General features: G+C 33.3%; 1 protein-coding gene across 2 annotated transcripts in view; it reads left to right on the top strand.

The window, feature by feature from the left end:
• Nucleotides 1–21189, top strand: part of AXIN1 (axin 1) — a 166974-nt gene that overhangs the window by 123956 nt on the left and 21829 nt on the right. For both annotated transcript variants that reach the window (XM_031945697.1, XM_031945696.1), the window contains exons 4-5: nucleotides 2772–2868; nucleotides 8507–8644. In XM_031945697.1, coding sequence (XP_031801557.1) covers nucleotides 2772–2868; nucleotides 8507–8644 — 235 coding nt within the window. The remainder of the gene's footprint in view (nucleotides 1–2771; nucleotides 2869–8506; nucleotides 8645–21189) is intronic.

The following is a 21189-nucleotide window of genomic DNA, read 5'->3' as shown; positions in this document are numbered from 1 at the left end:
TCTCTATTGCCCCTTATCATTTTATCATTTAAAATTTTTTATTGATAGCTTTTGTTTTTATAGACCTAATTTCCCAATATATTTTTCCTCCTTTCCTTCAGAGCAACCTTTTATATTAAAGAATAACAAAAGAAAATATAACAGTAAAACAAAACTAATCTACACTTCAGTCAAGTCTGACAATCTTTTTCTTGTACTACCACAGAAATGGGCATCTGACCCACTGCTTTTTTCTTTTTTTTTCCTATGGCCCACAAGCTAAGAATAGTTTTTATGCTTATTAGTAAAGTTTTCAAATAATACAAAAATGCGCTGAGGTACAGTGGGTATGTATATTTTGCCTTTCCCTATATCCATAGCCTTCACCTTTGTATTTATTCTTACATCTCTTTCTTGGGACAGAACTTGAGCATTAAAATTTCACAGTATTCAGAATCCCTTGTTTTAAATTTTTTTTACTTTGTAATAGTTATTATGCATATTGTTTGCCTTGTTTCCTTTAACATTTTGCATCATTTCATACAAATCTTCCCAAGTCTCATTGTATTCTTCATTTTGCTTATTTCTTGTTCTATGCTGTAATATTTATGTATTACTATTTGTTTAGCCATTTCCCCATGCAAATTGCACATAATTTGTTTCCCCTTCTTTGTTACTGCAAAAAAAAAATGCTATAAATATTTTAATTTATATATGGAACCATTCTTTACATTTTTAGGGTTCCTGTAACATATGTTTAATAGTTCTATCCTCAGATAAAAGGTATGAACATTCTAGTCAGTCATTTTCATAGCATAATTCCTAATGCTTTTTAGATCAATTAATAGTTTTTTGGAAGATTTGGAATTTTATTACTTTGGAGTTCTTTGACTTGAAGCCATACAATATCCTCAGATTAAAAATTGAGGCCCTCATTTCAAGGACATTGGTAGAGTCATTTTTAAAACCTGTAATTTCTCAAAGGCTATTTAACCCATACTATCTTTCTGATGTTGATTTCTTCTAAACCCAATTCATTTTCCATGTGCAGATTTGGCCAAGATAAGTATATCCTATTGAGTGAGCTCTGTAGTTTCTCTATCCATTTGTATATTATAGTGTGGACCAAAAAAAATTGTTTTTCACTTATTTCTTCTTCTTTTTTTTTTTTGCTGAAGCAATTGGGGTTAAGTGACTTGCCCAGGGTCACACAGTTAGGAAGTATTAAGTGTCTGAGACCAGTTTTGAACTCAGGTCTTCCTGACTTCAGGGCCAGTGCTCTATCCACTGCACCACTTAACTGCCCCCACTTATTTCTTCTTATGTGGAGAATTAGACCAAACTCTTAAGCATGATTATGGGGTTCATTCATGAGACTGGTTAATGTTTAAAGTTTTATTTGATTCAGTGAGAGCAATGTCATCTACTAATAGGAGCTGCTGTAGGATATCACCTATAGAAAATCTCCATAACAGCATTGAACACCTTTGGCAAGCATATATACCTCTTGTTTTTATACCTCACCTGATATTAATGATATCAAAGTAAAGCATCTTGTATAATATTGAATTTTGAATAGGAATTCCTAGGAATAGATCTCTTTTTGAAGGAAAGCCTTTTAAGGCAATCTTGTGTACTTCTTTTAAATTAAATGTATTTTTCCTTTTTTGGGGGAAGGGCAATCACAAAACAATAAGCATAGTGGGATTTCACTTTATATCAACTATGTTATTCTAATGATGTCTATTGTGAAATATCTCTTCGTAAAAACCAACATCTCTTCTAACAATCTCATCAAGGCAGGCTTCCTTTGCTGTATAGTTTATTCTCAAAATTGTTTTGAGGTAAACTGTAAAGTATCCTATAAATCTCACCGGATCTTATTATTTCATGATCATTTCCATATATTGAATCACCATACATTGAATTTTGGTATATCCATCATATATATTTTTTAAATTTTCCTAGCAAGAGCTTTTGTAGGAGATATTACTGAACTTGTGATCTATGTATAATGAGATCATTCACTTGTAAGAGCAAATATCAAAATTATACAAAGCTAGAATAATAAAATGGATAAAAAGATGGTGCTCTATTAGGAAAACTTTACCTAATATATTTAGGCAAGGTGTTTTCTTCAAGGATTGACAAATGAATAAAGGAATAGACATAGACAAAAACTGTTACTAATTTTGTAAAAAAGCTTCAACCATTTTTAAGTTTAAAAAAAAAAAAACTTTAGACTGAAAATATTTGCCAAACACAGGGACATGGCAGCCAGTCACAACACTAATTTTAAACATAAATTCATTTGTAAAACCTTACGGAAAAGGAAATAGAAGATTATGAACAGAATCACTTTATAAAACTGAAATCAAAGAAATAATCAGCTTAAAGAAAACCTGATGGGAGACCTAACAAAGTAATACTGTGAATATTCAAGGTCAAAATTGTCAAAGAAACAATAAACAGACAACAAATGGAAAGATCTGCAAAAATATTTTGATGATAAATTGTTGTTCTCGGCAATTCTCCAAGATTATGGGACACATGCCAGCTTATATTTGTAGAGAGAATTTCCTCATCTGGGAGATCCGTGTATCAGTGAAATTACACAGCCCTTATCCTACCACTTTATTTTTTATATATTCATCTAGTCTAGAGGACAGAATGATTTCCAGATAAATCTTTGGTGGACACATTTTAAACATTATATGTCTGTGTTGATTGGCCATGTATCTAGGGATCAGTTCCTTTGAGTCAATCATTTTATGTTATCTTCCTTCCAATAGAGATGGAGTACCTCCTTACAGAACCCGAAAGCAACATCGAAGAGAGATGCAGGAAAGTGTCAAAGCCAATGGACGGGTACCACTACCTCACATTCCTGTAAGTAGCAGAACTATTTGTGAAATGCCATGTTGGAGGAATAATTCTGGATAATGGAGCCAGAGAGCTTAAATTCAAATTCTAGCTATGTTGTTTTTACTTCCTCTTAGTCTTATCCTTTCTCACATTGAGTTGTTATTTTTTATAAAGTAAGAAATTGGGTCATAGGTGATCACTAAAGATCCTGCCAGTTCTTAAACTTATAATTCAATTATCCAGTGACGTTAATTTTAGACAGCACCATCTCAGCTCATATTTTGTCCCCTTCCCCTCCCTGGTGATTTTCAAACTATTTAAAATCCATCATGTAGTCAATTGTTTTCTTTGATATTCTTCAACCCAAATCACTTATTCTTATCCCAGGTAGACTATGTTGGCTTTAGCTACCATATTGATTGGTTCTTTCCTTTAACAGATAAATGTTTCCCTAGGATTCCAGGTTGCCTGTCTCAAATATAAGGATCATTGTTTCAGTTTAAGCTTATGACTTGGTAGTAATTATCTGAGTTGTTAATCATGTTAAAAGTTCTCTCATTCCTGAAACCTGGAATGAAAAGTTCTATAGGAGACATTGATGATTTGGATGAAAATAAAGATTATTTTTCTTTGGATAGTTGAGCTTTTAGCAATTGATTAAGAATTTCCATTTGTTCCCCTAAAAAAAATAAAGGCTAATCAGCTTTTTCTTTCTTATTCATTTAAAAATAAAGTCTAAGCAGAACCACCCTTATTTTATTTTTTTTTTAAGATTTAAAAAAAATTTTGCCTTGCCTGTTAAATTAGATGATTTTTCTTGAGATTCAAGAAGGCCTATATTGCTTTGATTACCTAATTGTGTATAATACTTTGCTTGTGGGAACTTGCTAGTCCTGGTTGCTCAGCCTTACTCAGTTGCTTTCACTTTGTGGTTGCTGTGGACAAGGCTGACTGGGTGCCTTTTATTCCCCTCACTACCATTTTTACTATAACATTGCTTTGTTAGAAATAAAATTTGAAGGATTGGCCTCTTTTTATTGCTGAACAGTAGGAACCACCACATAAATATTCTTTAACTTTAAAGCCTATTGGCAGCTTCACCTCTTAGATAAAAATAATAGTTTTTTTATTGATCATGGTACTGACAGATTTGCACTGAACTGAACTATTGGTTACAGACTAAAAAACTTCAATATAAAATATATATAATAAACTCTGTTTTAGCCATTTTCCATCCACAAATTATTTATTCTATTGAATTGAATTAACCTAATTGTATAGTAGATTCTTATAAAAGAAATAGTTTCCTTTTGTGTTATATAGTAACTTTAAAGGGAATAAATTCGGGGTATCATCACAAAGGAGGTTTGAATCCACTGCTGTTGTTATTGCCATTAGAAGAAAACACTTGCAAAGCTAAAAAATGTTCTGCACCAGCAAATTGAAAATTTCACTTAGTCTTTACACACCTGTTTCATAAGGATTTCTTAGATTTCTTTCCTTTCTTACTTAATTTCCAGAAAATAACTACATTTTTATTACATGTGTTAGAAGTTTGTTCATCTCTTTAGACTAGAATAATTACATATATCTTGACACTTTGTGTCAACCTACTATGAAAGTAGATTTGATTTAAACTGTAGACTTGTACTTAGCAGAAAGTAATTATTTTGCTCATCTTTGTAAAATTATAGTTAGAGAGGCACAATTCCTGACTATCCCAGAGAATTTTATCAGCCCAATTGTTGAAAATGGATCTGTTTTTGAACTATTTCCAGGAGACTAACTTGCCTTGAAAGCTCTCTTAGGTAAAGTGAATAATAAATACTTTCTCTAAATTTTTTTAAGTTAATAAGCTTATGCTTAAAAAGGCCTTGAGCTGGTGTTTCCTTGTAAATATCTTACATTTCTTTGCAAAACATTAGCTTAGTCAGTCATTTTAATACTATTGCACTATTTTAGACTTTTTTTTAGTTGTCTGAGTTCATCTTACAGTTATCAAAGGTTTTTCTACACAGTATCCTTTTTTTCTTGGTGTTTTTATGTGACTTATGGATACACATCAGCTTTTTTCTTCACATGCTTACTATCTAATCACAAGAGAAAGTTTTGTTTATTTGCTGTGGCCTTTTAGTATAAGAGCAGCAGCTATTTGCTATACATATTAGATTTAAACAAGGGCAGGGAAACAAAAGCTGTAAAAGTCAATCAAAAAACAAAGTGGTTAAAGGAATGCCTCATGGAAAATGAGGTTGACCTTATTTTTTTAAAAATATATATATAATCGTGCTTGCATACTCTGCTTAAAAGCAGCACATGATGTAATGAAAACTCTTAGAGAAATAATTAAGGAATTTGGCTAAATATATCAAAACATGCTGTATTCTAAGAATTAGCAGCTGCATAAAGAAGTTAAAATTTATTTGACAAGCTTTATAGGAAAATATATCCCAAATTCAAGAGTAGAATCTCTGTAGATGGCAAATAAATGTAAATGAATATCATATCATAGAGAAATAGAAGGATCTAGTGAACATCATTTCTTTTCTAAGTATCCCCCACCTTCCTATTCAATCCAGTCATCAAAGAAGGAGAAAAAAAGAGGTGGTATAGCAGGAAAGGCTCAGGGCCTAAAATCAGAAGGCCCTTGGCTTCATGTCCCATGTAATGACAGAGAGACAAGGGATTCTGCCTCTATGAACTATAGTTTTCATTTATAAGATGGAAATAATCCGTCCCATCTATCTTAGAAGGTTGTTGGAAAATCAAATAAGATAATACATTTCAAAGCATAAAATAGTGGAAGTTATTCATAGAGAGCAAATAATGTATGATAACATATATGTTGCCTTAAAGTGTTCGCTTTTTTAATGTAGAAATCTTGTCCCAAATATCTTCTTTTGAACATTTAATTAGCAATATAGCATCTGCTTTCAAAGAATTATAAATTGTGGGAAAACAGTAGTATTGGGCAAAGAGCAATAAATCTAGAGTCAGAAAATAGCTATTGCTTATCTTTGTGACTATAGGCAAGTCATCTAACAACTATTGGCATCATCATCCTATCTATTAAAAAATGAATGGGTTAGACTTGTTGATCTCTAACATCTCCTTTAGCTCCAGATCAAATAAGAACTGTGAAACAATTTCTACTACTAATTACCCTTCCTTCTCCTCTCTCCCCCTCTCCCCCTGGCAAAAAATAAAATAAAATAAAAGATTTCAATAATCAAGAATTGGATGGGTTTTTTTTCCTGCTTCCTCTAAAAGTGTGATTTTTATCCTTGTGATCTTAGACTTCCTTGTTTGAGTTGTAAAGGATACTTATTCTGTTCCTCTGGGAGAGAAAACTTGACTGTGCTGTGATGAGTGTTGTGCACTTCTTTGATAACTAGAAAGAATTTCAGAAATTATTGTGGAGATAATGTTTAAGTATGTACAGAATATAGAAAGAATCACTACAAAGTAGTTAAATACAAGATTATTTGGGTGGGAAGGCATTAACAATTAGAACAATCAGAAAAGACTTCATATAGATTATTCTATAATTACATATTGAAAAAAGAGAGGGATTCTAGGAGGTGGAATAAAGACAGAGTACATTCTAGACCTGAGGGATGAACAGTGAAAAGATGCAAATAGGACTGTTATGTGTGAGGATCAGAGAGGAGGCTAGTTTGATTAGATTGAAGAGATGGAATAATGTTCAATGGGGCTGAAAAAGCTAGCTTTCTAGGTTGTGAAATTCTTTGAAAGCTAAACATATGAGTTTGTATGTAATGCTTAGAATCAGTAGGCAGTCATTGGAGTTTGTTTAATAGGGGGAATGACCTAGTCAGTTCTATATTTGAGGAAAATCACATTAGGAATTATTTAGAATGGACTAGAGTGGGATACTTGAGTTGGAGAGACCAATTAGAAGACTGTTAAAATAACATATGGCAGAGGTAGTGAGTGAAGGCTCTAAACTAAAGTCAGATGTGAGAAATGTGAAGGGAATATGATATGATTAATTAGCCAGCAAAAAAGATCTAGAAGGAAGGAGAACCAAAGAAGAGTAGTGTCACAAAACTGCAAAGATACAGGAAAGGATGGTAAATATAATTATTGCACTATTTGGAACAAATTGAATGAAATAAGTTGAATAGAGGTCTGTTCTGGGAAGCTAAATGATATAGTTGTCTTATTCTTCTTTTGAAGCAGAAAGGAAATATGGGTATCCATTTCTATTTAATTGTTCTGTGGCAGCTTTAATTGAATTTATTAAATTGGAGAGGATGGATGTACACAGAAAGGGGGAAAGAAAAGGTAATAAGCATTTAAGTACCTGCTTTGTGTTAAGGACTGTGCTAAGTGCTTTACAAATATTATTTCCTTTGATCCTATAACTGAGTAAATAAACATTGCTGTTTGGTACCCTGCGCATAACTTGGTGTCTCTCTAGCAAGCAGATGAACAAAGGGGAAAAAAGTAGGATGCATAATCCTCTCTGGACTCCGACTGTATTAAAGTTTTCTTATAAAATGCCATAAGAAATTTGAATCAAAATTGTCTGACTCAGAAACAGTGGGAAGAGCTTCAAGTCCAAGTAAGAGAGCTTAAGATGTAGAATAGCTCCTGTAGGAAAGTCACAGTTCTCTTATCTCCCTGTGAGCTTCTTCTGGTTACAAAATAGTATTCTTTTATGCCTTGGAACAGATTATTTTGCTTTTTCCTTGAGAAATACTGGTAAACAACTTAAAGGTAATTTTCTCTGGTGGTAATGCAAACTGCATTTCTCTTAAAGGGATGGGAATACAACAAATTGAGCAATGATTATTAATACCCTATGCCAGGTTACAAGAAAACTTTTCTACTTGATTCAAAAGCAAATTACTCCATTTTTGACATAAATTCATAGAGTTGGAAGGGACTTTAAAGGTCCCTTCTAGCCCTAACTCTTGTCTGGTTTTCCAAAGGAACAACTGTTACAAGCGTATTCAACCTTGCTTATACCACTAGCAAAGTAACAAGGCCAGACTCTTTTGCAAAATCCAGTAAAATTGCTGGAAACAAGAAATAGGAACAAAATCTTTAGCCACTTAACTATCTTCTCTGGCCTAAAACCAACACATCTTGTTTTTTCCTCTATCACATTTGTGTTCCCTTGTGTTTCATATTACATGTGAAGTTTTAATACTAAATCTTTCCTTTGCTTTCTTCTTTGCAGACACTTATAACCATAAGATCTCATTGATTTATATATCATGTTTACATGCTAATATCCCAGGCTATCTTATTTGATAATGCAACAGCAGTTAATTCATACTCTTTTGATCCACTGTTGTTCTTGATTCATTCTTTATGTTGCCTGCCCTTCAAATAATCATTAAATTTCTGAAACTTAATCCATTTGTTTTCTGTAAAACCAAAGTGGCTTGCTATTTTGAACTGAGCATGGATTTATGACAGAAGAGAAATTTGAATGACTTTATGAGTAGAAAATGAATCACCTAACGGTGAGGTAGAAAGAGCTTCAGAGGTAATTTTGCCTAACTTGCTTACTTTACAACTGAGAAAACAAATTTAGTAAGGGAAAGGAAGAGAGGGAGGATCAGTCAATAAGTGGGATGGTATATAAAACTTTAGCATTGGCTAATTTTTTTTATTTTTTATTTTCTAGCGTACTTATCGAATGCCAAAGGAAATCCGTGTTGAACCACAAAAGTTTGCAGCAGAGCTTATCAATCGGTTGGAGGCTGTCCAGCGGACAAGGGAAGCAGAGGAGAAATTAGAAGAGCGTCTAAAACGTGTCCGAGCAGTGAGTAGGCTGGCATATTTCACTGAATGTGTTAGACCAACCAGCCAACAAGTTGTAAAACTTCTGTTCTGCAAATCAACCTACCATCATTAGTCCTTTGTAGAACTTATCCCTGAGCATAGGATAAATTCACAGAGCTAGTTCAGTTGTAGATATTTTTCAATTATGTGGAGTATAAAAGATAAACATGTCATAGTACAAAGTCTTTTTACTTAAACTAGCTTAATTTGATTAACTGTGTTTGTCTGATTCTTAGTGATTCTAATCCAAATCCTTAGACCAGCCAGTTTAGTCCATTATTCATAAACACATGGTCAAGTTTGAGAGTCAGTCCAATAGCATTATAAATTCTCTAAACCTCAGTTTCTTTATTTGTATAATGTAATCATTCTTCACTATCTACTTTTTGTGATGGTTGTGAGAAAAAAATTTTTTTGTAAATTTGAATGCCTTAATTTTTTTTTTTTTGGGGGGGGGGGGTCTGGGCAGTCTGATATAGCTTATGGCTACCTCCAAATAATATTTTTAAATGCATAAAATAAAATATTTATAATTACAAATTAAGCCATTTATGGATAAAGTTATCAAAATATTGAAAACAAAAATATAAATTCACAGTCCCCATCCCCACAGTAAAAATCCATACTCTATGGGTAGCTAGGTATATATACCTATATATACCTATAGAGTATAAAGTAAGGAATCAGGAAGACCTGCAGTGTGTGTGTGTGTGTGTGTATCTTTGTGATATGTTGCTATAATCTTCTTAGTATTTGATTTAAAATTTTTGCATTAATATTCATTAAGGAAAATTTGTCTATAATTTTCATTCTCTGCTTTTGCTCTCTCTGGCTTATGTATATAAGCAGTTTAATCTTTTTTTTTTTTTTTTTTTTTTTTTTTTTTTTTTTTTTTTTTTTTTGTTTGTACAAAAAGAATCAGACTCTGAATTATTGTACAATTAGCTTGTGAAGGAAATCAAAGATGCAGGTGTGCATAAATATAGGGACTGGGAATTCAATGTAATGGTTTTTAGTCATCTCCCAGAGTTCTTTTTCTGGGTATAGCTAGTTCAGTTCATTACTGCTCCATTAGAAATGATTTGGTTGATCTCGTTGCTGAGGATGGGCCTGATCCATCAGGACTGGTCATCATCTAGTATTGTTGTTGAAGTATATAATGATCTCCTGGTCCTGCTCATTTCACTCAGCATCAGTTCGTGTAAGTCTCTCCAGGCCTTTCATAAGCAGTTTAATCTTACTAAGATCCTTACAATTTCTCTTTCATGTTCAATTTTTTGTATTTCTCTTGTGTCTTGTATTGAATGTTGAATATCCTATTCAGCTCTGATCTTTTCATCAGAAATGCTTTAAAGTCCTCTATTTCGTTAAATGGTCTTTTTTTTTTTCCACTGAAGGATTATGCTCAGTTTTACTGGATAGGTTATTTTTCGTTATAATCTTAGCTCCTCTGGAATATCATATTTCAAGCCCTGCATTCCTTTCATGTGGAAGCTTATGAATCTTGTGTAATCCTAACTCTGCTTACAGTATTTTTCTCTTTACCTGCGAGCTCTGTGATTTCTCTCTGATATTCCTGGGAGTTTTCATTTAGGGATCTTTGAAGGTGTATTCTTTGTATTTCTATTTTTAACCTTCTGTTTCTAAGATATTAGGGCAGTTTTCATTTATAAATTTCTTGAAAGATGATTTATAGGCTCTATTTTTAATTGTAGTTTCCCGGTAGTCCATAATTTTAAAATTATCTCTCCTCAATCTAGCTCCAGGTCACTTATTTGTCTAATGAGATATTTCCCATTTTCTTCTATTTTTTCATTCTTTTGACATTGTTTTATTGTTTTTTGCTGTCTCATGAAGTCATTAGCTTTCACTTGCTCAATTTTAATTATTTAATCATTTAATTTTTTAGTTCCTTTTACCATTTGGGCAATGGTTATGTACTCTTACCAAGTAATTGATTATTTTTTCATAATTTTTTTACATAGCTCTTATTTCTTTCCCCAGTTTTTCTTCTGCTACTCATATTTGATTTAATTTTTTTTCTTTTTTAAGTTCTTCCAAGAAGTCTGATTGGATTTGTCTCTGATTTTCATTTTAAGGCTTTTCTTATAGCTGTTTTTACATTGATGTTTTCTTTGGAACTTCTATCTTGATCTTCTCTGTTACTGTAGTAGCTTTTTGTGATCAGTCTCTTTACAGCTCATCTTTCCAGACTATTTCTTTACTTTGAACTATATGTTAAAGTTGGACTTTTCTCATCTGGATGGAAGTAGGTGGTGGAGGGGCACTTTCCCAAGTTTTTGACTTTTTTATTTTGCTGTTTTCACAATTAATTCTGGGGATCTACAACTTTTTGATCTTTCCAAGATGGTGTGATCCAGGGAGATAATAGATGGTTTGTGCTCTTCTGGTGTACACTTTGGTCTTTAGCTAAGAAAAACTCCTGATCTTTTTTATATCTAGTGTTTCTGATAAAAGTCTCATTTTTTTTTTTTATCTAAAAAAGAATTTATTTATTAAAGTTTTTTATTTCTCAAAACATACACATGGACAATTCTTCAGTATTAGCGTTGCAAAATCCTGTATTCCAATTTTCCTCTCCTTTCCCCACACCCACCCCTAGATGGCAAGTAGTCCAATATATGTTAAACATGGTAGAAATGTATATTAAATCCAATATTTCTATACATATTTATCGTGCTGCATTGTTAGGATTCTTACAAAGTGATAAGCCAATTGTCTAATTTTAGCATCGTGCTTAGCAGTTCTCTAGTTCAGAATTGACACCTTTAAGAGTTCACACATTAACAAACAAAACTAATGTAGACAAGATTAGAAGGGAAGCAATAAACTGGGAAAATATTTTTACAGTCAAAGGTTCTGATAAAGGCCTCATCTCCAAAATATATATAGAATTGATTCTAATTTATAAGAAATCAAGCATTCTCCAATTGATAAATGGTCAAAGGATATGAACAGACAGTTCTCAGACAAAGAAATTGAAACTATTTCTAGTCATATGAAAAGATGCTCTAAGTCATTATTAATCAGAAAAATGCACATTAAGACAACTCTGAGATACCACTACACACCTATCAGACTGGCTAGAATGACAGGGAAAGATAATGCGGAATGTTGGAGGGGATGTGGGAAAACAGGGACATTGATACATTATTGGTGGAATTGTGAATACATCCAACCATTCTGGAGAGCAATTTGGAACTATGCTCAAAAAAGCTATCAAACTGGGCATACCTTTCGATCCAGCAGTGTTACTACGGGGCTTATATCCCAAAGAGATCTTAAAGAAGAGAAAGGAACCTATATGTGCAAAAATGTTTGTGGCAGCCCTCTTTGTAGTGAATAGAAACTGGAAACTGAGTGGATGCCCATCAATTGGAGAAGGGCTGAATAAATTGTGGTATATGAATATTATGGAATATTATTGTTCGGTAAGAAATGACCAGCAGGATGATTTCAGAAAAGCTTGAAGAGACTTACACGAACTGATGCTGAGTGAAACAAGCAGGGCCAGGAGATCATTATATACTTCAACAACAATACTTTATGATGATCAATTCTGATGGACCTGGCCATCTTCAGCAATGAGATGAACCAAATCAGTTCCAATAGAGCAGTAACAAACTGAACCAGCTACATCCAGCGAAAGAACTCTGGGAGATGACTAAGAACCATTACATTGAATTCCCAATCCCTATATTTTTGCCTACCTGCATTTTGGATTTCCTTCACAGGCTAATTGTACAATATTTCAGAATCCAGTTCTTTTTGTATAGCAAAATAACGGTTTAGACATGTATACTTATTGTGTATCTAATTTATACTTTAATATATTTAACATCTACTGGTCATCCTGCCATCTAGGGGAGGGGGTGTGGGGAAGGAAGGGGAAAATTGGAACAAAAGATTTGGCAATTGTCAATGCTATAAAATTACCCATGCATATATCTTGTAAATAAAAAGCTATTAAAAAAAAAAAAAAAGTTCACACAATAGCTTTGGAGATTCACAAGTCAGGAACCCACAATCCCGGAGATTCCTTGGAGGAGGAGTCAACCTTTGAGTTCACACCTCTAAAAGAGCATATTAAAAAAAAGACAAGCACTAGAGACTTTGGGAGAGAGAGAAAGCAAGATTTAGTTGAGGAGATTGAGAAGCCAGAGACTGCATTCGGGCACTTAGGAAGATTAGGAAGAAGAGAGGCTGAAGCTGGAAGAGGCAAAGGACAAGCTGCAAGAGTTCTTGGAACCAAAGAGGGAGATAGGCCTCTAAGAAAACTAACCGGGCTATTTTGGAAAAGACAATAAAGGATCTGAACTGTTAACAGCTGGCTGCATTTGAGGTGATTATTACTTTGAAATGAAACTAAGGCTGCCTCCAGAAGCCCTCCCAAGAAATCTGCTCCCAGATTATATTTTGAGAAAAGAAGAACACTACACTGCACAAGAAAAAAAGAGAAGCAAAATAAAATGCAAACAAACAACAGAAAGAGTGGAAATGCTATGTTGTGAATCACACTCTATTCCCACAGTCCTCTCACTGGGTGTAGATGGCTCTCTTCATCAGTAACAATTGAAACTGTTTTGAGTCATCTTATTGTTGAAGAGAATCATGTCCATCAGAATTGATCATTGTATAATCTTGTTGCTGTGTATAATGATCTCTTGGTTCTGCTCATTTCATTTAGCATCAGTTCATGTAAGTCTCTCCAGCTCTCTCTGAAATCATCCTGCTGGTTGTTTCTTCCATTATTTATTCAGCCATTCTCCAACTGATGAGCATCCGTTCAGTTTCCAGAGGCCTCATTTCTAAAAATATATAGAAAACTGACTCATTTATAAGACTATCAGTCATTCTGCAATTGATTAATGATCAAAGAATATAATATGAATGTTTTTCAGATGAAGAAACATAATTATCTTTTAAAAATGCTCTAAATCCCTGTTAATTAGAGAAATGTAAATCAAAATAACTCTAAGATATCACCTCACACCTATCAGATTCGCTAAGATGATAGGAAAAGATAATAAAGGATTATTATTTAAAAAGAGGGTGTAGGAAATCTGGGTCACTGATGTAATGTGGAGTTGTGAAATGATCTAGCCATTTTGGAGAGCAATTTGGAACTATCCCCAAAGGGCTATCAAACTGTATATCCTTTGATCCAGCAATGTCATTAATGGATCTGTATCCCAAAGACAATATAAACGAGGGATATACACATGCAAAAATGTTTGTGGCAAGGAGTTGGAATTTGTGTAGATGCCCATCAGTTAGAGAATGGCTGAATAAGTTGTGGTATATAAATGTTATGGAATATTATTGTTCTATAACGATCAGCAGGATGATTTCAGAGAGGCCTGGAGAGACCTACATGAACTGATGCAGAGTGAAATGAGCAGAACCAGGAGAATATTGTACACAGTACAACAAAATTATGTGATGATCAACTATGATAAACTTAGCTCTTCTCATTAATACGTTAATCTAAGACAGTTTCAATAGACTTGGAATAGAAAATGGTATTCCCATTCAGAGAAAGAACTGTGAAAACTGAATGCGAATAGAAGCATACTATTTTCATTTTTTTTTTCTTTTCTGTTGCCTTCAACTTTGCATCATTCAGTTATTTTGAGCTCAATTTCTCTAAAGGGCTTCCATTTTTATTATTTCCTCAGTTTCAAATATCCAGCCCTCTCTGGTAAGCTTGTCACATGACTTAGGCTAATTGTCGGATGTTTTTTTTCCTTAATATAAATACTAACATCTGAAACCTGCATTCATATTTCAAGCAGAACTATGTTTTGCCAACATGGGGCTGTTGTTCCACACCATCCTGTGGTATCCTTTTCATGAAATGATGAGCCTATGATTTGTTAAGGTCATTTTTGGTGAGGATAGTTCAAAATAGTAGGGTAAGTGGCATTAAAGAAAATTATTTAATATGACATGGAATATCTATTCTCCCTAGTTTCTGATGTGAGGGGTCAGTAAGAAGTGATTCAGAGCATTGAACAGAAGGCTTGTGATGGATGTACAGAAGACATTGAACAGAAGGGTTGCAATGGATGTATAGAACCTAGAAGCATTTGGCTTTTCAGATAGAGTCAGATTTATGAGATAGCATTTAGCAATTAGCATCTGATCTACTGCCTTTGTCAGGAAGGGCATATGGGTACTAAAATTCTTGAAGGTTTTGTTTTTAGTTCCCAATTCCTGGGACAGAGAATATAGCTGATTGATAAACTATTCCCAAATGTCATTGATTATTTCCTAGATTTCCAAGCGTCTTTCCTTAAGCTAAATAGACTGTTTTGTTGTTAAATATGTCTTAGTAAAAAATATTTGTCTTATATGTGTCTTATAAATGTGTCTTAGTAGAAAAATCTTGGAAATTTTTCCTGAATACCCTTAGGGTTCAACTTTGTCCTAATGGATGACCTACCAGCTAAAAGTATCTAATATCATTTTGTATCTAATCCTCCCTGTATTTTTTCTCTTTTTAATTTCATTCGATGGAAGAAAAAGAAGCAAATGGGTCTCACTGATATCTTTAATTTTAGATATTTCAAAACCTTTCTCCCTATCATGAATGGTCAGCAGATAAAAAGTTTTGTCTTCATCATTAGAAATATTATACAGGTATCATTTTCAAAATATCATTTTAGCTTTTATTTTCATATTTGTTCAAAGACTTTTCTGCTTTGTGCATCTAAAATATTCAGTCCTTTTAGACATGTCCAACTTTATTTGATTCCATTTGGGGTTTTCTTGGATAAAGATACTGCAGTGGGGGAAGAAGGGGAGATACTGCAGTAGTTTAACATTTCTTTCTCCAGCACCTTTAATAGATGAGGAAACTGAGTCAAATGGAGTTAAGTAACTTTCCCAGAGTCACACAGCCAGTGTCTAAGTCCAGTTTGAACTCAGGAAAAATGAGTCTTCTTGATGCCAAGCCCAGTGCTCTATTCACTGCACCACTTGGCTGCCCCAAATAGTACTTAGCTGCTGAAATTGGGTTCTTTATACTGGGAAATTTGCTCACAGAAATAATTAGAGTCATACATTATAAAACCAGGTCTATTCTATTTGTTTTTAATTGCTTAAGTATTTCATCTTTTTTAGAGTTATTTTGTATATTGTCTTTTAGATTCCAGGCACTCTTCCCATTTCCACACTACATAAAGAACTACCTTTATTTTTCCTTGGGCACATAGTTTCCTTGTTTTCCCTTTCATGGTTTTTCAGATTTTACTTAGTATCATTCAGAAGCCATCCATCATTCTGTTTAGGCATTTTATGACAAAATCTATAATTCCCAAATAATTGATTTGATTTTGTGCAAAATTCAATAGAATAGAGATTCTTTAATTATGCCTAATTTATATCCTTTTCTACTTAATAGAATTCTAGAAGCAGAAAGGAACTTAAGGAAGGAACTTCTTAATTGAAGCATGAATCTTCTCTTCACCATTATAGCTCTTCAGTTTCAGAACCTTGCTAGCACTGATTCCCACCACTCAGTATGACTTGAACTAACCATTGACCCTTGTTCCTGATGCATTCTCAGACTGACTTCTTCCAAGAAGCAGTTCATGATTAGTTTCACTACTCTTTAAATTGCTTATATTCTCTAGAGTACTTTTCTTCGACATTTAAATTACAAAGTTCTTGAAATCAAATGTGCTTTCTATTTCTTCCATATCACTAACATTCTTTAAGATATTCTGTTGTCTTAACAGGCATTATATTAATACAAAAAAAAAAAAGCTTTTTGGTTTCTAATTAGAAACATAGTGGTATGGATTCATACTCAGGGTTTTTGGAGTATCATGTTAGTGGGATGAGCATGAAAGTTGATGTGAGGATTTTTAGCATTGTAGTAGGTTAAGATTTTGGATGTAGTCCTTACCATGGGTGGCTGAGATTTTGACTAATAATCTAATGAAACTTAGGCTGCATTAATTTTAGTTTCTGTGAAGAGATATATTATAATTTTAAAATGTTATTTTCAAACCTGTCCTTTCCTCCAAAAACAAATTTTTTTTCTCTTCTCTTTGATATATTTTATTCCTTTCTTTTCACAGTACTATAACTAGCTCCCCTCTTATCACTGCCTACATTTTTTTAAAAAGTTATTATGGCAGCAGCGTTTTTCTAAACATTTTTCTAAACTATGAGGACAGAAGTGATTTGCCTTCACATATGATAAATGAAATAGCCAAACAAACATGAAATTATAATAATTCCATAGAGGAAATGATTAGTACAATTAAGATATTACAATGACAGGATGTTTAATAAGTTCCTTTAAATTCATGATTCTGGTTGAAGTTGTAGAGATAATTAAATGAATAGTGAAAAACAACCCAAGATATAGAATTACACCAATTGTGCGCAAAAAATTTTGTTTTTTCATGATTTCTCAACAAATTTTGAGGAAAGTGTTTCTTTTACATATTGCATATAACCTATGAAACTAAAGAAGATAGGAACCATTTCTTATTTTTTTGTTAATCTTCCATAGTGCCCAGAGAACACCTTGTTCATATTCAAAATGTTTATTGAATGAATGATTCTAATAACTGAAATCTAAAATTTTAAATTCTCCAAATAAGAACTTTAATAATGTGATAATTATGCCCCATCTAGTGGTCAATATTCAAATCTCTATGAAAAGTTCTTTCTCCAATTTTAGTACATTTTTTTTTAATTTAATGATGAAGATCAAAGGATATGAACAGACAATTCTCAGATGAAGAAATTGAAACTATTTCTAACCATATGAAAAGATGCTCCAAGTCATTATTGATCAGAGAAATGCAAATTAAGACAACTCTGAGATACCACTACACACCTGTCAGATTGGCTAGAATGACAGGGAATGCAGAATGTTGAAGGGGATGTGGGAAAACAAGGATACATTGTTGGTGGAATTGTGAATACATTCAGCCGTCCTGGAGAGCAATTTGGAACTATGCCCAGAAAGTTATCAAACTGTGCATACCCTTTGATCCAGCAGTGCTACTACTGGGCTTATACCCCAAAGAGATACTAAAGAAGGGAAAGGGATCTGCCTGTATGTGCCAAAATGTTTGTGGCAGCCCTGTTTGTAGTGGCTAGAAACTGGAAAATGAATGAATGCCCATCAATTGGAGAATGGTTGAGTAAATTGTGGTATATGTTATGGAATATTATTGTTCTGTAAGAAATGACCAGCAGGATGAATAAAGAGAGTCTTGGAGAGACTTACATGAACTGATGGTAAGTGAAATGAGCAGGACAGGAGATCATTATATACTTCAACGATACTGTATGAGGATCAATTCTGAAAGAAGTGGATATCTTTGACAAAGAGATCTAACTCAGTTTCAATTGATCAATGATGGACAGAAGCAGCTACACCCAAAGAAAGAACACTGGGAAATGAATGTAAACTGTTTGCATTTTTGTTTTTCTTTCTGGGTTATTTTTACCTTCTGAATCCAATTCTTCCTGTGCAACAAGAGAACTGTTCAGTTCTGCACACATACATTGTATTTAGGATATACTGTGACATATTTAACATGTATAGGACTGCTTACCATCTGGGGAAGGAGGTGGAGGGAGGGGAAGTCAGAACAGAAGTGAGTGCAAGGGATAATGTAAAAAATTACTAAGGCATGGGTTCTGTCAATAAAAAGTTATAATTATGAAAAAAAAAATTTTTAAGTGATGAAGAGCTTTTTTTTCTCCATTGGAAAGAAAATATAAGAACATAGTTGTGGAATGCAAAAACTTGTATTTGACACAGTAAAATCTGTATTTATGTTCTAAATTAAAGTTGTCTCATGAATTATTCAAGTCAACAGTTTTTCTCAAAACCTAATTTAAAAATGAACACTAGTATATCTGCACATAGAACTCTGATGAATATGTTTTCTTGAAAAGACTTTGCAAAAGAAGCAAAAAATGTACATAGGTACAATAACCGCCTCTGTGCTTCAGGAAAGAGCTTAAGTACATCAAATAGAGGTGTCTGGGGGAAAATAGGGAAGCCTTCTCAAATCTTTTATTCTTAACTCTTTCTTAAATTCTGTGATTCAAAATTCTTATGAATCACCATGAAGAAAAACTGTCCTGAAAGAAAATTGGGTAAAGGGGACTCAGTCCAAAGATTCTGACTGTATTTGAATATCCATTTATGGGATTGTAGAGTTATATCCTGGGTCAGCTAGATAGAGCACCAGTCCTGAAGTCAGGAAGACCTGAGTTCAAATGTGGCTTCAGATACTTAATACTTTCTAGCTGTGTGACTCCGGGCAAGTCACTTAATACCAATTGCCTCAGAAAATAAATAAAAGTTAAAAAAAAAATTTTTTTTTTAAGCTATATAACTTATCCTTTAAATGAGCCACTTTGTTACTCTTTTGAATTGCTTTAGTGATCAGGAAAGGATCTTAGCTAAGGCATACTGTCCCTCCATAGTTTCCTGGATCCTAAAGCTCCAATTAGATACCTATTATTCCAAAGTCTAGTAGGTCCTGTCAAATTCCAGTACGATTTTAATGATAGACTGTTGTCCAAGAACTGACCAGAACTTCATCAACAGTTAGCTTTATAGTAATTATTTTGTCAGTCTTAATTACTACTCTCAAAAACCATCAACTGAGTTATAGGGCAGATCTCACTTAGCCCAGGTTAGTAATTCATATTCAGTATTAAAATGAAATGAGACTCCTACCATATAAATCATAGAGGAGTTAACTGTCTTTATTGATAGATGAAGTAGTCACAACTTTCAGAGGCAGATGATGTGGTGGATAGAGCCCTTGCCTTGGAGTCATACTAGGTTTGAATTTTTCTTAGACATGATGATTGGCCTTGATTAACTCAGATATCCCTCAGATCTGAATTTGTGATTAATTTATGAACAACCAAATCATAGATCTTTGTACCTTTGTAGTAACAGATGGATTTAGTATTAGCAGGTTTGGTACAAAAGTATAAATACTTTTAAAGTTGGGGGGAAAAAAACTTGCTCATTTGAGGTAAAAGAAAAAGGAGATTTGAGAAAGAAGAAATATTATTGCTACCTTGTCAGAAATACAGGTTCACTGAGTATTTTTAAAAATTATATGATGTTCCTTTTTACTACGTCCACTAGATGGTGTTTTATTCTCCCATTACCTCCCAGTCCCTTCTGATATAATTGATAATCATCAAGCTTTTATTGACTTCCCAGTGATAAACAGCATTTACTATATTCTTCCAGTTTCCTACCCCATAGATCTTCATTTCTTTGTTCATGTTCATCCCTAGACCTATGTTAGATTCATCTTTGAGAGTCAATAAGTTATAGGTAGAGTGTTAGACTTGGAATGAGAAAGAACTGAATTCAAGTCATATTTCTGATATCTACCAGCTGTGTGATCATAGGGAGAACCCTTAACCTCTGTGAGCCTTAGTTTTATTTGTAAAATGTGGATAATAATACTTATAGTGTACTTTCTCATGGGGTTGTAATATAGCTCAAATTAAATAATATATTTAACTCAACTTTGTAAACTTTAAAGTGCTATATATTGAGGCTATTATTGCTCTTCTTTCACTCCATCCTATTAAAACTTTCTTTCATCCTTTAAAGACCCTACTTCAAATGATACCTTTCCTATTAATTCTATCACTACCAAGCTGGAATACTCACAGCACTTTGTTACCTCTTTGTAGTAAGTTCTATTTTGTCTTGTAATTACCTTTTTTCTGCTTCACCTCCTCTACTGGGTTTTGCCTTATTTTCCTTTGTATATCTCTCAACATATTATACATTAAATATTTAATCTGATTACTGAATTATCAGCCTTTGTAAAAGTACAGAACATAAAATAGATATGGTTTCTGCCCATACTATATAAGAATTTACTCATGTTAAAAGACTTTAGAACTCTATATGATACGGTGTGCCCCAGAAGTCTTTACTGCAGTTTTAAATTTAATAGTTTAAAATGAAATGATCAACCTTGATAATCTCATAAGAACCTGGCAACTCAGAATTTATGATCAAAATTAAGCTTGAATTGTTTAAAATTTCACGAATGCTTGTGGGATATCCTGAATAATTGTCATCATTTTTGTTAAAGTACAGTAATTTATGAAAAGCTTTTTACAGAATAATATCAGAAAAATTATAGTTATTTTTTTAAAAGGCAAACATCTTTGCCAATATAATCTAGACAATGTGTGACCTACACAATCTTCTTTGTTACCAATAAAGTTACATATATATATGTCTTTTCTTCCTTCACGCTTCCTTTTTCCTGTTGTTCTTACTAGTCCAAGAGTACTGGTACCTGGGCATATGTGTGCTCTACCATCCTCGGTACTCCACAATCAATGTGAACTCCTGAGATACTCAGTAGCCAAATAATAAAGAAACATATTCAGAAGGTATTAATTTTCCCTGGGCACCTTGGGCACACGCTAATTTTCTTGATAAAAATGTGTCCTCTTCTCCTTTCCTTGTGC

This window comes from Sarcophilus harrisii, chromosome 1 (assembly GCF_902635505.1).
Source record: "Sarcophilus harrisii chromosome 1, mSarHar1.11, whole genome shotgun sequence".
Lineage (NCBI taxonomy): Eukaryota > Metazoa > Chordata > Mammalia > Dasyuromorphia > Dasyuridae > Sarcophilus > Sarcophilus harrisii.
Note: the sequence above shows the minus strand (reverse complement) of the source record. Positions and strands in the feature narration are given on the sequence as shown.